At 53.7% G+C, this 17,022-nt stretch overlaps 1 protein-coding gene across 1 annotated transcript; it reads left to right on the forward strand.

Annotated features, from left to right (window-relative positions):
* The first annotated feature begins 4,131 nt into the window (after positions 1-4,131).
* TAC3 (tachykinin precursor 3) lies at positions 4,132-11,492 on the forward strand. Its single transcript, XM_045789957.2, has 7 exons — positions 4,132-4,273; positions 4,856-4,974; positions 7,726-7,834; positions 8,025-8,054; positions 8,547-8,600; positions 8,988-9,062; positions 11,206-11,492. The coding sequence occupies exons 2-6, from the start codon at positions 4,861-4,863 to the stop codon at positions 9,059-9,061; spliced, it is 381 nt and encodes a 126-aa protein (XP_045645913.1). The 5' UTR covers positions 4,132-4,273; positions 4,856-4,860; the 3' UTR covers position 9,062; positions 11,206-11,492.
* Positions 11,493-17,022: the final 5,530 nt, after the last annotated feature.

Consider the following 17,022-nt stretch of genomic DNA (forward strand, 5'->3'; position numbering starts at 1 on the left):
CTGGCGCACCCCACTCCGGGCTGCGAGAGGGCCCAGGGAGTCAGCTCTTCCCAGGCGGATGGGGGCTGTGTCCTCAGAGAGGGGAACTCAGGCTCCCAGCAGCCTTCCGCCACCCCCCCCGCTCCCCCCTCCCGCTTCTCAGAATCAAGGCCGAGGAGATCCTGTGTGGCGAGAGGGGGGTGGTTACCAGAGCCTGACCGCCCCCGCTCTCCCGCCTCATCTCCTGCTCCCAGGGCCCAAATTGTCGTCACTTTCCCAGTGAAGTGTCTGGTCATTTTCAGAAGCAATTTCAGGAGAATGTGCAGCTGCTGCTCGCCATCCTGCTTCCCTTCCCCGGGCTGGAGGCACTGGCAGCTGTCTGGACTGGGGGGGGGGGCTGGCGTCCCCATCTCCCTCCTGTCCTCCCCCAGCCGTCATGTGGACTGACACTAGTCCGAGGCAGGGTGAGGGTTCCTCTGCTTTCCTCTCTGTGCCTCCCTCCGTGTTTCCTGTCTCTGCCTCCCTTCTCTCCTGGGGCCAAGGAGGGGGTGTTTTCTTCCCCCGAAGCCTCTAGGGGCTCCGTCGCCCCACCTGGTCGCCCCACCTGCGCTGTACGGCTGCATTTGGCCCCATCGTGCGGGGAGAAGCTGCCTCCCTGCTCGGCCGGTCCAGCCTTCGCGGAGTCTGGGTTGTTTCTCTGAGGGGCACAAGCCGGCCTGGAAGACCCCAGCCCTCGTGAGGAGCCCTTCTAGAGCCTCAGCTCCCAGCAGCTCCAGTGCCGTCTTCCCGGCTCAGCCCGTCTGCTCTGCGGGCTACCGGGGGCTCCTCCAGTTCCTCATCAAGGGGAGTTGGCCAGCTGTCGCCTGGCTGCAGGACAGAAGCTGCCACCCTCCCTTTCTTTTCTGCTGTCTCCACCTAGGGTCCTATAGGGCCCGGTCCCTCTCTCCCCAGCCCGCCGCACCCCTCCAGGACATTGGGGGAGTCGCCATGTCGCATCCCAGCTGTGCATGCGGTGGACAGATGCGGGTCGTCTTGCACGCACAGCACACACTCATCAGCCTCCGCTTCCACCCCCAGGACCGGCGGCCAACGCCCTCTCCTCTCAGCTCAGCGGAGCACACATTTCCCTGGCCTCATCCCCAGCCCAGCCCAGCAACCAAGAGGGGGAGCTCCAGAGGGAGGATCTGCTAGGGACCCCGCTCCTCTAGGCCCGTGACGGCTGTCCGAGATGCGGCTCAAATGAAAAATGTCAAAGGGAAAACCACGGAGGAGCTCTGCAGCGGCAACGCACGCTTTACATGCCATTTGCACACGGCGTGTGGGCAACACGAAGCCCTGCCTGCCCCAACCCTGCAAAGCTTCCCTCCTTCCTCACCTTGGCTTAGTTTAGCATTAGCTCTTTCAAGTCTCTGCTAGTCCCTGAGATCAAGGGGTGATCAGTTCTCCCTGCCATGCCCTTGCTCCCCCCAGCCTTGGCTCCTGCCGTCCTCTGTGAGATGCCGCATCATCAAAGGACATTATTCATGCCGGGCCTTTGCTGAAGGCCTGCCTCCTGGTACTGGGGCGTGGAGGCAGGGATGGAGGGGTTGGGGGGGGTGTGGAGAGAGGCTGCCTCAGAGATGGGACCCAGGAGGCTTTAGTCCTCAGCCCTCAGTCTAACACTCCTCCGCGGCCGCCCCCCTTCCCTCCAGCCTGCCTAGCCTGGACTTCCTTCTCATTCTCCAGACTGGGAGGGGGAGGAGAAGAGGTGGGAGATCAGCGCCTGAGCTCCGCCAAGGCCTGACCTGCCATGCCATTTACATGTAAATGGACTCCAGCTTCTACCCCTCATCCCACCAAAGGCTCCTAACCCCGTGTGCTGGTCCAGGGTCAGCGCTGTCATTACCTGGATAATGGGAAGCTTTCAATGAGGCCCCACTAGCCTCTCACATAATAAAAGGGCCTTGAGACCCAGCTGCTGCCCTCACTCAGGGGTGACCGTGGGGCCATGTGCAAGCAGAGTGACTTCTCTCAGTATGGCCCAAGTCCCAAGGTGCGCAGGGTGTTGGGAGCGTGGAGTAGGGAGACAAGCAATTCAGGACCCTAGCAGCACCTGAGAGGCTCTGTGGAGGGTCCACACTGGGGGCAGCAATGCAAGAAGGAAGCCTCAGGCTTCCTTTTTTTTTTATAAATAAGTTTTTATTGAGCACCTACTATATGCCAAACACTATAGAGCTAGGGATCCACTAGGAAACAAATATATAATATTAGTCCTTACCAACGTAATGGGACATTCTGGTGGGGGGTGGGGTAGACAGGCTGTAAGTGAAACACTGAGCATATGGGATGTAATAAATGATGGAGAGAAGAAGCAGAAGGGGGATATGGAGTGTAAAAGGGTGGTCATTTTAAGTAGGGTGGTTGGGGAAGACGTTGGTGAGCGGGAGTCTTTGTAGTAAATACACAAAGTTCTCTTCACAGCCTCAGATGGAGAAGAGTGCAAGGTCCCAAACCTCCAGTCTCTCGGAGAGGGGACCACCGCTCCCTCTGGGGGAGTTAACTGCTCCCTTGCAGGTCAAAGTTCATACTTTGCAGTAAAACCAAGGGGAGGTTTGGAGTGAAAAAAAAAAAAAAAAAAACCACCCTGAATTTGTGGCTCTTCTCCAGTAGCTGTATGTCATGGAGCACAGGACTAAACTTTTTTTTTAATTTTAATTTTTTAATTTTAAGTAATCTCTACGCCCAATGTGGGGCTCGAACTCACGACCCCAAGATCAAGAGTCACATGTTCTCCCAACTGAGCCAGTCAGGTACCCCAGGACTGAACTTTTTGAGCCTCAGTTTCCTCCCCTGAAAAATAGGAAATGATAGGAATGACAAATGGCTCTGAAGCTGCTTTCACTCTGCCGCCCGCGCTCCACACACACACACACACACACACACACACACACACACAGTCCCCTCCTCTCTCCGGTTCTCTTTCATCCCAACTCTGACTCTGGCTCTCCCCTGGGGCTCCACCTTGGGCAGGAAGCGAGGAGCACGAGCTCCTTCAGCAGAGTGGGAAACGGAGGAGAGGCTGCCCTGGCTGCAGGGAGGCCGACTAGAGAGAGGAAAACAGGTAACTGTGAGAAAAGAAAAGCAATTAAGAGATCAATGCTGGGGGGCGCCTGGGTGGCACAGCGGTTAATCGTCTGCCTTCAGCTCAGGGCGTGATCCCGGCGTTCCGGGATCGAGTCCCACATCAGGCTCTTCCGCTATGAGCCTGCTTCTTCCTCTCCCACTCCCCCTGCTTGTGTTCCCTCTCTCGCTGGCTGTCTCTCTCTGTCGAATAAATAAATAAAATCTTTAAAAAAAAAAAAAAAAAGAGATCAATGCTGGGCTGGGCTGGGCCGGGCCAGAGAGAGGATTGGGGATGACAGCTCAGCCACCGTGTTCTGTTCCTCCTTCCCGAGATTCTCGCAGGAAGGATAGAAGTTAGAACTCTGGAGGAATTCAACTAAATCGGGCTGATTCAGAGGTGGAGAGGGAGTGGCATGGGGGGAGGCATTAGCCCTGGCAAAGTGGTGGAGGGAGGCAAACACTGGAAGTTTCTGCGTGAGTAGCCAGGGAGAAGTACAGACCCTCACTTGGCCTGAGAACCAAGGTGATGGGTCAGCTGCAGCTGGAAGGAGGCAGAGGGAGAAATGAGGACGGGAAGGGATACCAGACGCAGCTGCCGTGTTCAGGGCCTGAGTCTGATCGTCCTGGTGGTGAGGAAGGCCGGAGAAGCGCCTGCTGAAGTTCTTCGGCCTGGCAGTTGAGTCTGCAGGTTTAAAGGGCAAGGAGCTGGTGGGTGAACAATGAGGAGAAAGAGACTCAGGGACCACACCTATTGAGCTCGACCCAGCATGGACATTTTGGTACAAAACATACCAACGTCATTCCCTAGTGTGCCCAGCTCAGGGGCTGTTGGACAGTGTGCTGCTGGGTAACTCCAGCACACAGCAGGGTGTGTGTGTGTGTGTGTGTGTGTGTGTGTGTGTGTGTGTGTGTGTGCCTGCAGCCTATATCCTCCTTTTTCTCCACCAGCCTCCCCCCCTCCCCTCCAGCCACCCTGGGATTGGTGATTCGCAGCCCCTCCCCCGGCTCCCCCAGACCCTCCCAGAGCCTTTATCTGGGAGCTGGGCAGGAGTTCCTGCCACATCCTCAGATCCCCTCCACTCCGTGCCTCTCCTCACGGAGCCAGCAGCAGCACCAGCGTGTGGTGGGGGAGTGGGCACTGCTCCCGGGCAGCTCCCTGATCCTGTCAGACCCTCCGCCCCAGGCTCCGCAGGTAGGCACGAGTGGGACAATGTTGGATGGACTGGAGCTGGCACCAAAGGACAGAGGCCAGAGTTAGGGGGAAACAAGGGACAGGAGGGAACAGAGGTGGCAGCTTTCGATCCGGGAGCAGGGCACGGGGAAGGGAAGCAGAACGCGCCGATAGGGTTGAGAACCAGTAATGTTCGGAGCCTGTGGGTTCAGACTGATTCTATCAATACTAGAAAGTTTTGCCGAAGTCTTGGGTTATCTAGTGCTGGAAACTAGAATCCAGGATCCCTCCTTACGCTGACTAAGACGGCAGACCCGTGCGTGTCCTATGAAACCTACCATCGTCCTGAGGGGACCAGTCTCGCCCTATTGCAACACGGCTCGTGGCCAGGTGCTCAGTGTGGGGAGATGTGTGATGGGGGATGAGCCCAAGGGCCGGCCCTCCTCCCCAGAGCTACTCTCCCGGGACCAGGGCTCAGATGGGAGAGCTGGGGGCTGGGGAAGCAGGGTCAGGACAGGCTGCTGGTCACAGAGCGTCTCCTGCGTCTGCACGCGTGCTGTACCCTTCTGCCCTCGGTCCTGCCCTGTCCCTCTCTCCTCCTAGGCACCATGCGGAGGGCCCTGCTGTTTGCAGCCATTCTGGCCATCAGCCTGGCTCGCAGTCTGGGGGCTGTCTGTGAGGACTCCCAGGAGCAGGTGGCACCTGGTGGGGGCCACAACAAGGTAAGGCCCCCCTCTAGCTGTGCCCGCCCTGGCAGAGCACTGGGCAATGTCCCGAGAGCCCGCACGCTGCCTGTTCCACAGCTGTCGAGAAGAAGGTGGGCCGGGCAGATTGGGAGTTCCCCCGGTGATCCATCAGAGGGCGGGTTTCCCTGCCTCTCTGGTGGTGTCATGTTCGCACTGTCTCTAGGTATGTCTGTAAGTGTCTCGGTCCCTCTGTGTGTCCGTGATAGCCCTGTACCTAGAAAGTGCCCTACTAGTATGTTCTGCGGTTGGTTGATTCGTGACTTGGGGCCCGGATCCTGGAGGGGTAAGCTAGGGTGGTACCACTCAGTTTTTGTCCTTTTGCAGGGGGGCAGATCCTCTCCACTCCCTGGATGGGATGACACGCAGTCAGAAATTCTCTCCCAAATGGTCGTTCGTATGCTATTTTACCTGTCAGTTATATATATTATTTTGTTTTCAAAATTCAAATAAATTCCATTATCATACCCTGCACGTCCACCCCCAGTAACATCAGGTGCTGCTGAGACCCCAACCCCTTCTTTCCTTTCTCTTGCCCCCACTCTAGCCTCTGCTTAGTCAGAATAGGGGGCAAAATGGCCACAACACAGACTGGGCCCTGATTTCCAAAGTTTCTCTAAGAAAAAGAGCAGGAGTTGTCAGTGAAGGGGTACAGAGGGAGAGCAGGGAGGAAGTCTTTTCAAGGTTTTGAAATGACAGCAATTACATTGGTACACATGCTTTTAAGACGATTATAGATGGAACTTATTACAAATTCAGTGCGTGAAGTCTAACTGCCTCTCCAGCTCAGATCTGTTTAGCATCTCATTACAGGAGGTGGGCAGAATATTTGAACAATTTGAGGAAAGTGGCTGCCTAGGAAGCCGTGTGCAGGGCAAAGAGACAAATCAGTCTTCATCCATATGTGTCCCAGGGCACGACAGGCTGGCAGCCTTGCAGGTGGTGGCCGTTGCACCAGATCCAAAAGACCAGAACCGATTCAAAAATACAAATAATAGGCACGCCTGGGGGGCTTAGTTGATTAAGCCTCTGTCTTCCACTCAGGTCATGATCCCAGGGTCCTGGGATTGAGCCCCACATCGGGCTCCCTGCATAACAGGGAGCCTGCTTCTCCCTCTGCCTGTGCTCTCTCTCTCTCTGACAAATAAATAAATAAAATCTTTACAAAAATACAAAAAATAGGGGTGCCCTGCTGACTCAGTTGATAAAGCATGCGACCCTTGATCTTGGGGATTGTGAATTCGAGTCCCACATTGGGTATAGAGATTACTTAAAAACAGAATCTTTTAAAAAATACAAAAAATACACAAGGAGTGCCAAATATGGGCTAGACACTATGTTTGGAGCCCAAAGTTCCAGTTGGAGATAGAATATCTGGATATATTTTTCTGAGACAAGCTTGCTTCAAGACCTTTAACTCTTGGTCAATGAAAGGGAGAGATTGCCATCCCACCCCTTCTCCCTGATGGTCTGTGAGGATGAGGGACATTGGGGTGAGGTGAGGGTACGATATACGTGTGCCTACCACCCATCCCGCTGCGCCCAAGTAGCTACAAACGTCACCGAGGCAGTGAAGAGCCCCTGCCTGGCAGCAGGCTCAGAATGGGGTTCATTTGTGGGGGAGAAGAGGAGTCATTCTGAACACGCAGTCTTCCAGAAATTCCAAATTCAGTGTAGAAAGGAGAGAGGGAGAGACCACCGGAGGCAGAAACCCATGGAGAAGCAAGGGAGTGAGAGATGGTGGGAAGCACAGGGAGAGAAATGTCCCCCTGGAGCATAGTGCGGGGGGGGGGGTGGTTCAGGATTGCCGCTGGGCCCTGCTGCCTCCGTGCACCCCTCCCCAGGGCTGAGGCGTGTCTGCGACTCCATCGAGCACAGGGGACGGCTGCTCTAGCTGATGGGCCTTTCCTAGAACTCATGGCTCACTCACATAGTGGGGCAACAACATCCTGGGGCAAACTGGTTCCTGACGTGCGAAGGAGAACAGAGAGGGGGCAGTAGTTGGAAGAGAGCCCCAGACAGTCCCCTTCGAGCTTGGGAGATAGAGGAACCAACTATCCCAGTGTTCCCAGGACCACCAGCTTAGGCAATGAAAGCCCCACATCCCAGGAAAGCTCTCAGTCCCAGGCAAACCGGGATGGTTGGTCTGCCTCCAGGGATGTCCAATGGGCTCCCTTTCCCCCCTTTTCCAGCACTTCTAACATCTAACCGTGCATCCCAGTCACCGGGGGCCTGCTTACAATGCAGACTGTCTCAGTCAGTAGGTCTGGGGTAGGACTGAGATTGAGGTACTGCATTTCTTTTTTTTTTTAATATATTTTTTTAAAGATTCCACTTATTTGAGAGAGAGATAGAGCATGAGCAGGGGGAAGGGGTAGAGGGGGAGGGAGAAGCAGACTCCCTGGAGCCTGATGTGGGGCTAGATCCCAGGGCCCTGGGATCACGACCCAAGCCCAAGTCAGACACTCACCTGACTGAGCCACCTAGGTGCCTCTAGAAACTGTATTTCTAGCAAGCCTACAGCAGTGATGCTCCCGGTCCCTGGACCACACTTGGAGAGCCCACATCTCTTCCAGCGTAAAACCAGAAGATTCCGAAAGATACAGGAGGTCAAGATACAGGCCCATCAAGCCCTGTGATGGGCTCAAGAAGAGGCTGTTCTTAGTGGGGAGGGGCGAGTGGATTAGGTGTGAACCTCCAACCTCAGCCCTCTTTGTTTCTGTTCCTTAGAAGGACTCGGACCTCTACAAGTTGCCACCGTCCTTGCTCCGGAAACTCTATGACAGCCGCTCAGTCTCTCTGGATGGATTGCTCAAAATGCTGAGCAAGGCTAGCCTGGGTAGGAAGCAGCCCTGGGGAGAGGGGGTAGGGGCAGGATTCTGATGATTAAATAGGCCTGGGAGGAGCCTTCGGGTGGGTTGGAGACTGGAGATGGCTTGGTGAATAATTGAGGGTTTTGCTCTGAGCCCCCTCTGACTGTCACTCTCCAGAGTCCATTCCCCACTGACACACTGCTCTTGCTCTCACAGATCCTAAGGAATCGCCACTTCCCCAGAAACGTGAGTAGTGTCTTCTCCCCGTCTCTGCTGACCGCTTGCTACAGTTCCACGGGCATGGGTCCCAGTGACTATTTTGGCTGGCCCCATCGCAGCTGGCACAAACCATATGCCAGCTGTCACTGCCCAGCCAGCCTTTCCCGGGTGTGAGAGGTCACCAGGAGCCAGGAGGAAACAGGTGTGAGGAGCGGGGTGGACTCTCCCTCCAGCAGCTGGTCACTGGGAACCAAGAGAATCTCTTGGTGGCTGTGACGATTCTAAAGCCAGGCACCTGTGGGGGCAGAGAATTCTTGAAATGTGGAGGCGGGAGAGGTGGGCAGAGAGGGTGTGCTTTGGGGATAGCCTGCTAACTGGAGAGTCAGGCTGTGGCATGATAAAGAACCAAAGACCAGAAGCCCAATTTCAGAAGTCTTGACACATGTCTGGGGGAGTGCATCCCCATCCCCCTACCTACCCCCGTTACCACTGTTGGCAATGTTGGCCCTCTTTCTACAGGTGACATGCACGACTTCTTTGTGGGACTTATGGGCAAGAGGGACATCCAGCCGGGTAAGAACGTGTGGAGGTGCAGTGGGAGGGTTTAGGGTACTAGCAAAGATATGGCAGAGGTCAAGTGCCCGATATTCGTCACCGGAGGGAAAGACAGGACTTCTCTTAGCTATACTGAGGGTTTCTCAGCCCTTCTACCCAATCAGGTGGGATCCACAGTCCAGCTGTCCCTGGGAACACAATGCAGAAAGCTTTATAAGATCTGCTGCAGTTGGGAAAGAGTTGGGGGGAGGCTGTCCTTCCTCCCCATCTCCCAGACACGGTGTGCCTCTTCTTCCCAACTCCGTCTTCCAACGTTGCCCTTAATGGCTAGCCCTTTGCTGTTGGTCAGGGTGAAGGTCACATTCAGAAAAATCCCTCCTAACTACACTGTTTACTTTAACGCAGACCCTTCTATTGATGTAAACCAAGAGAACACCCCCAGCTTTGGCACCCTCAAGTATCCCCCCAGTGTGGAATGAGGTAAGGATTGTTGATTAGGAGAGGAGAGGGGACTCTGTGTAGGGGGGTTGCCAGAGAGGCATTTCCTCTGACTCTACAGACATTAACACTCATACATTTGCCCTAAAACGCACTGTCAGTGCCCAGCACCGTTGGTCAAACACACCACCGCTCAGAGGGCATACTTGTCTGCAAGGACACGCGCACTCACACGCACACAAGTGCACGCACAAGGGCCCCACTTTCCATCTCTTTCCCCAGTATCACGGACCCTGGCTGACTCTTGAGCAGGCGTGAGTGGTGGGACATGGGGAGCAAGGGGTTTCCTCTGTGGCTTCTTCGATGGTCAATTTCTGTCGTTCGGGTTCCGTTCTCCCATTATCTGTATACAAGACGGACAGGCCATCATCTGATAATTACAGCGTCCTGCCTCCTAGGTGGGCAAAAACCGTTCAGATCATTCACTATTTCAGGTGACTGGGTCTAGTGTGTAATTCTTCACAAGAGTGATTTAGGAAGAAATGCAAGGAACTCTGAAATTTAATGGGGAGTAACTAGAAACCATACCTTAGTTGCTGTGTGTAGTGTAATGGCTAAGAGCATGGCCTGAGTTTGAATCCTGAATCTGCAGCTCACTGGCTGTGTCCCCGTGGCTAAGTTACATAACCCTTCTGTGCCTCGTTTCCTCATCTGGAAAATGGGGGTGATAATATTATTTGGCAGGTTGTGGTTTGGAGGGTGGAGCACAGGTACAGTGCTCGAGACGGTGCCTGGCACATGGTGCATGGGCTGTGAGTTGGCAGTGTTTTGATTATTGTGGTCTGGGAAGTGTGGGTCATGTTGCAGTGTTCCCACTGGCTGGCTCTGTTCTGTCTGCTGTAGAGCTGTCTGGGCTGGACCCCGGGCTTGAGTGGGCTGACAGATCTCTCACTTGGTATGCGAGTATGAGAGTCCCCAGGGAAGCGTCTAGTCAAAACATGGAAACTTCCATTTCAACCCCATCTTCCCCCACACAGCAATAGCAGCCCAACGGATAGGACAGCTCTCTTTGCATTAGCTTCTCAAGATGGACGGTGTGAGAGGAGAAAAAGAGAGGGGTTGGGAGGTCTGTGTTAGCACGGAGAGACTCCTGCCTCTCTCCCTGTGTCCCTGTTACCCACAGCCATTGCTCTCAGGGGAGACCAAAGGAGCAAGAGTTCTCGATGGCTCTCGATGAAGCTGCCTGTGCATGGCTCTCTGGGCCCGGGGAGTAGGTCTAGCCCCCCATTCAGTGTTGGGTGAGAGGGCACAAAGAGCCGTAATAACCGTAACTCGCTGATTACATGGTACTTACCGTATCATTTCGCTCTCATTAGATGGTTATTTCAGTCCTGCCGACCGCCAGATAATTATACGGGCAGCTCTGTCTGGATGACATACTCTCCCCCTGCGTTATGCATCGGCCATAAAGATAATTACAGTGCAATTTTGCCATAGTATTTTATACAAATGGTGGAAACAAGTGCATTGTGGAAATCTACTTTGAATGCTCGCTGGTGAATCCAGGCTCTTTCAGAGGGGCCGGTCGCATAATTGCAGCCTTCGTCATCTCACCACTGAAGAACCACGCTCAACCTGTTAGGTGCCCAGAAAAACAGCACATAAAGTCCCTGGGGGCCGGCATTTAAAGGAGATTAGATGAGATGGATCAACACAGATCATTGGGTCATCTTCTTTCATTCATGTGAATCTGCTAACAAAGGAAGTGATCCCTGGGCCTGCGCTTCCTCTGGGAGGTTTCTGGAAAGAGGAGGAGGGCATGGGTGAGCCTGGGGGAGCATTAGCTCACCCGGGCACTTTGAATGGGGCTGTGCGTGTGCCTGACTCATAGGGATGCGAGGATGATAGGAACCCTGTCGCTACATCCTCCTGCATGGACCACAGACCTTGCATATGGGTGTTTGTAAGTAGCACGATAAACATGCAGCTGGGAAGAGGCACGCTCCTGAGGCTGGAAGGGTTCACTCCTCTAGTTCAGAGGCTACACACAGGCTAGTTCAAAGGCTCTCGCTCTTCCTCCCTTACATATCCACCCACACCACCCCCCTGCTTCCCCAGCTGGTGGTCGGTTTTATGAGAGTCTTACGAGACAGAAGATGTGATATCATTTTTTTTTGGTCCTCAGCACTCCACTTCTGGACCCCTGGGCTGCATCATGAAGATACCTGTCACCCCCTCCCAACCCCCAGCTGCACGTGCTCCTATTTCCCCTTCTTTCCCCCATCCTTGTAACGCTCCTGTGCCTTGACTCCTTCCCCATCTCTCTACCCCACCGTGATGTAGAAACCGCAGAATGAGCATCCTCGGTCCCCGTGGGCATTGACTTGCATTCCCCTGGGTTTCTGGAGTGTCCTCCATTAAAAATATGACGTCTCTCTCTACTCCTCAACAATAAAGGATTTTCACATATGACCTAGAGTGTTGTATTTGTTTGGCTGGTGGGGGGGGGGTTCTCTTCCTCAACTCTGCCAGCTACATCATACACACATGCACACGTATGATATGCACACATGCATGTATCATATACAAATGGAAGCATCTTTATTTTGTACACATATGGATTTTCCCAACAGTGCCTTGGTCAGTGCTTCATATAATTAGTATTGGAAGACTTATTTAGTAATTAAAAAATAAATGAATGAATTTGGAAGATGGTTTCTAGCACTCAAAGACTTTCACAGACTAGCTTCAGATAAAAGAAGAACATATTCTGAATGGCTTGTCTGTATTTCAAGGATGAGTCTAGGAGACATCAATCCCTGAATCTGACTCTACTTAGAGAAGGGTGGGGGTGGGGGGCAGGGCTGTGCAAGGATCCAGCCACAGAGGAGGACGAATCTACAGAGCTGTACCATTTCTCCGTCTGCAAATGTCAAGCAGGGGTCCTGTAACAGGTCACGGAACGAGATGGCGACCCATATACACTGTTTATGGTGTAGCAGGGCTGTGGACAAGCAAACAACACTTGGTCTTGCTAGGATGGGGTGTGGGTGGGGAAGTTACTACAGAGACCAAGAAAGAAGGCAGCAGATATCTTCTGCTGTGTTAGCTGGCCATCTTAGTTATTTTAAAGGGAAAACTTTGGTTTCCGACTCCTCTACAATGCAGCTGATACTGGCCCCTGAAACGCTGGTCTAGCAGTCCGTCCGCAGAATATGTAAGGCACTGAAATGAGGTGTGTGCGTGTCTTTGGTTTATCTGACATGCCAACTATCACAGCCCAGGGATCCCAAGGGGTGTTCTGTACCCTAGGGGAACAGCCTGGGAAATCTGCAGACTCCTTAGTTTAGCCTGGTGCGGGCCTGGCTGTGCCTCGACTGCCCTGATATTTCTCTCTCCCAAGGCAGTGCAGAGACAGCGCCAGGGAGCCAGAGGTCGCTTCCTCCAGGTCCTTCACCCCAGTGAAAGTTCTCTCTTCCCAGAACCTGCATGGAGCAACTTTGGACCCACGGCTGCACAGTGGGGATGGGGGAAGAGAGAAAGCTCAACTCCGTATCCTTTGGGTCAGGTTTATTGCTAAAGGTCAAAGAATGATCTTACCAGAGTCTTAAGCCTTTCTTCAGTGAGTCATTGTGTTGGCTCTTCAAAATTACCTATCTAGAGGGTTTTAAAGTAGGGTAACTTGTGCAGAGTCTGGGGGATTTATTTAGGTCATGAAATCGTCCAGAGTTGGTTCTGCTCTGACTTGGGAGATGGGCGTGTGTGCTGAGATGACTCAAGTGCTTTGCCACGTAGGAGCATAAATGCAGAAAGGTTGCTCTCTGGTGGGACCGACAAAAATTGCAGTCCTGGGGCTTCCAGGCAAAATGAAGCGAAATTTTAAGCCAGATTCCTGTTTTTGTACTTGAAGACTGTGTATAGGAATCCTGGCTCTCCTCTTCCTGTTGTAAAGAGGTTGGTGCCTAAGGAGACCTGGCCAAAAAGACCTTGACCGAATTTCTGCCTCTTCTCCATTTAGCTTTGTGTGTGTGTGTGTGTGTGTGTGTGTGTGTGTGTGTGCGCGCGCGTGTGTGTTACTAGGTTGCATGATGATTTACTCTATTTATTTATTTTAAAAATAGTTTATTTATTTGAGAGCAAGAGCGCACGCGCACCCAAGTGGGAGGGGGATGGTGGGCAGAGGGAGAGGGACAAGCAGAACTCCTGCTGAGCGAGGAGCAGGAGGTGAAGGCAGGGCCTTGATCCCAGGGCCCTGAGACCGGGACCTGAGCCAAAGTTAGACAACTGAGCCACCCAGGAGCGCTGCATGGTGATTTACTTTAAAAAGATTTCAGTCTTAGAGGTTCTGGACTAATTCCTTTTTTTTTTTTTTTAAGATTTTATTTATTTATTTGACAGAGATAGAGACAGCCAGCAAGAGAGGGAACACAAGCAGGGGGAGTGGGAGAGGGAGAAGCAGGCTCCCAGCAGAGGAGCCTGATGTGGGGCTCGATCCCAGGACCCTGGGATCACGCCCTGAGCTGAAGGCAGAGGCTTAACGACTGAGCCACCCAGGCGTCCCATGGACTAATTCTAACGTGTGTGGAGGGGTGATTTCGCCATGACATCATCAACCCGGAGATTCTATCAGATTCCACAAGTTGAGGGCTCAGTCCCAAGAGACTGCCCCTCACCCTTCAGATGCCGTCTCAGGTCTGGTTGATCCCCGTGCTTCTGACCTACCGGCTACAGACTGGAGGTTCCTGTGACTTCCCCCTTAGGTTTGGATAATTCGCGGGAGCGGCTCACAGAACTCGGAAAACCTGTTTACTTACTAAATCGCCAGTTTGTTAACAAAAGGACACAGCTCCGGAACAGCCAGATGGAAGAGCTGCACAGGGCGAGGCAAAGGGGCGCGGAGCTTCCTCCCTCCCCGCGCGCACTGCTCTCCTCTCCCCGACCCTGCATGTGTTCGTCAACCCAGAAATCTCTCAGAACCCCATCCTTTTGGGTTTTTTTGGAGGTTTCATGACATAGTTATGATTGATTAAATCATTGGCAATTGATTCAACCTCCACAAAGCCACCCAATAACATAACAAAGGACACCTTTACGATATTCATCACATAGGACGTTCCAACAGTTTTAGGAGCTCTTTGCCAGAAATGGGGATGAAGACCAAATACATATTTCCTGTTGTAAATCACAATCTCACAAGTATATACAGTATAACCTTTAATCTATACCTTTGGGGGGTTTCTTAGCGCGTGAAGTACATGTAGTGGGGTCAACACCCCAGAGAGGGTTAAGACAGTTGGTTAGGAGGCTTGCAGAGGCCCACGACTCTTGCAGCCTGACGTGTCAGAGTCATGCTGGAGGTTTGGAGTCCGTCAGTTGCGCGCGGTTCCACTCCAGGGCACACCCGGTCACCTCCTCCAGCTATGGGGGTTGGGCCAGCCATTGGAACGTGTATCAGCTTCCAAACAATCCTTCCACGGGAGAGCTCAGTGAGATTGCCTGCCGCCCCCCCAAACTCCAAGAAGGTCATATGGCTGTTTCTGTATTTCCTTGCTAATAAATATTACATGACTGGCACCATTTGGTATAAAGCTTGCTTTCCCTACCACCAGTTAGTGAGGTCGTGGAACAGGGGACACACAGTCTCCCAAATGCATCAAGATAACTGAAGGTTGCTGAGCAGGCAAACTGTCTTAGATCCTTCGGCGACATCCCGCGCGTCCTCTTCCCGTTCGTCCCTCGAGGAATCATGGAACTCTACAGTGTGCCTGCCTTGAGGGTTCGTGCGGGGCCGCCTCTATCATATGGCAGCCACACAATGTGATGGGAGAGAGGCTGAAACAGAAGGGTCCCAGAGCCTGAGGGGTTCCTGTGATTGAAGAGGGACAGGGGGTGACCATGACTTCTAACGTCTCTGGTGGCAGTGCTGGCGGTGGGGTGGCAGGCGGGGCAGGTGGTTTTGGTTTGATGACAAACCCCAGGCAGGAGTGTCAGAGGAGAGGATTTGGAGGGTAACTGCGGTGCCGAGGGAGAAGGGCGGGGCGGGGGCGGGGAGAAGCAGCACAACCGAGCTCTAGAAACAGCGGTGTAAGGGAGGAAAAATAATTTTCCCTCTACCCTTTTTTTAAATTAACTAATTAATTTATCTATTTGACAGAGAGAGAGAGCGCAAAGCAGGGGGAGCGGCAGGCAGAGGAAGAGGGAGAAGCAGGCTTCCCACTGGGCGTGAACCAACCAAGCCACCCAGGCGCCCCTACCCCCCCTTCTTCTTCTTTTTTTTAAGATTTATTTATTTATTTGAGAGAGAGAGAGACAATGAGCGGGGGGAGGAGCAGAGGGAGAGGGAAAGAGACAATCTCAAGCAGACTCCCCAGTCATGAGCTTGGAGCCCTATGCGGGGCTGGATCCCAGGACCCTGAGATCGTGACCAGAGCCAAAACTGAAACCAAGAGTCAGGCGCTTAACTGACTGAGCCACCCAGGTGACCCCCCTCTACCCTTCTAAGTTCTTGGTTGTGACCACACTACAGTAAAAGACCGATTAACAGGAGAAAAACAAACAGAAGTTTAGTAACAAGTATACTTCCTATATACATGGGAGAAGCTCAGGACAACTGAGTAATTCCCTTAAAATGGCCTGAGCCACCACCTTAAATACCATCTCCAGCTAACGACAAAAGGAGATACTGGGAGTGGGGAGTTTTCAGGCCAAGGACGGTAAATAAGGGGATGGTTGTTATGCATACTGAAGTCCCTGCCTTCTCCGTTGGTGACAGTTTCTGGAGATTTAAGTCATCCCTCTCTTCCTGGTATGGAGAGGGAGACACCCTTACAAATGGAGGTTTCCCTTATAAATGTAACTTCTGTTCTGTTTTCAGAGCTTCTCCTGTGTCTGCTGTTTTTTAAAAAATAAGCAGCCTAGGAGCACCTGGGCGGCTCAGTTAGTTAAGCGTGGGCCTTCGGCTCAGGTCCTGAGGAGTCCCAGGATGGAGCCCCGCATCCGGCCCCCTGCTCAGCGGGGAGTCTGCTCCTCCCTCTGCCCCTCACCCTACTTACTGTGTGCTCTCGCTCACTGTGTGTGCTCTGCTCTCTCAAATAAATAAAATCTTAAACAACAACAATAACAACCAAGCAGCCTAAAATAATCCTTATGCCAAAGAGTCGGATTTGGGGTGGCAAGTCCTGCTCGCCTTCAGGGAGGACAGGCTGCAGGAAACAGGTTTGGGCTCCCGAGGTGCAGTGGGATCCTGCGAATTCCTTCCTTTGGCCGCCTAGGTGGGAGGAGGGGCATCAGCGATTGTTCAGAGGGGGCGTACCGGGGGCCAGACCTCAGGCGCTAGTTCATTTGTTCATTCTCTCGAGCGGGCTTTATTAAGCACCTATCACAGGGGCCAGGGAGTCTGTGGTGAGCACTGCCGCGAGTAGTATCAAGAAGCGCAGATCCCTGTGTTCAGGAAGCTCTCAGCCCCGGGCGCTCGCAAGTTAAATAATCTTACTTCATTTTTACCTTTTTCTGCAAAACTACGAGAGTGGACGTTTTGAGAAGCTTCTGGGATTCTGAGACGTAGACAGGGTAGAGGATGAGAGTTTAGACTCGGGATGGGGCTTTTCACTTATCCAGGTCCCAGAGTGAGGAGGGAATGGCCCCCCACCTGGTAGATCAGGGCTCTTCAGAAAAACCGGGGCTGCGCGGGCTGGGAAGGTCCCCGCAGCTGCTCGCGCCGCGGCCAGGCCGGCGGTCCCCGGGCCGCGTGGGAGTGGGAGGTGGGGCCTGGGCGGGGGTCCCCAGGAGCGCGGTGGCAGGACCCCCAGCGGCTAGGGGCGGGCGGAGTCTCGACGGGTGGGGGTGGGCTCCGGGTCCGCCCGCCCGGCTCCCGGCCCCGCCGTGGGGGGGCGCTGCCTCCTCCCGGGCGGCTGGGGGCGCTGCGGCCGAGCGGCGGGGGGCGCTGCCTCCTCCGGGACGGCGGGGGGCGCTGCGGGCCGGGCGGCGGGGGCGGCCCGGGCCG

The sequence above is a fragment of the Ursus americanus genome, chromosome 17 (genome assembly GCF_024610735.1).
Source record: "Ursus americanus isolate L20-20 chromosome 17, mUrsAme1.1.p, whole genome shotgun sequence".
NCBI classification, from domain to species: domain Eukaryota; kingdom Metazoa; phylum Chordata; class Mammalia; order Carnivora; family Ursidae; genus Ursus; species Ursus americanus.

Bases quoted from the DNA above. Each gene is read 5' to 3' on its own strand.
- TAC3 (XM_045789957.2), top strand. From the start codon at position 4,861: ATGCGGAGGGCCCTGCTGTTTGCAGCCATTCTGGCCATCAGCCTGGCT. The intron at 7,835-8,024 runs GTAGGAAGCAGC...TTGCTCTCACAG, and splicing joins GCTGAGCAAGGCTAGCCTGG to ATCCTAAGGAATCGCCACTT. The intron at 8,055-8,546 runs GTGAGTAGTGTC...CTCTTTCTACAG, and splicing joins ATCGCCACTTCCCCAGAAAC to GTGACATGCACGACTTCTTT.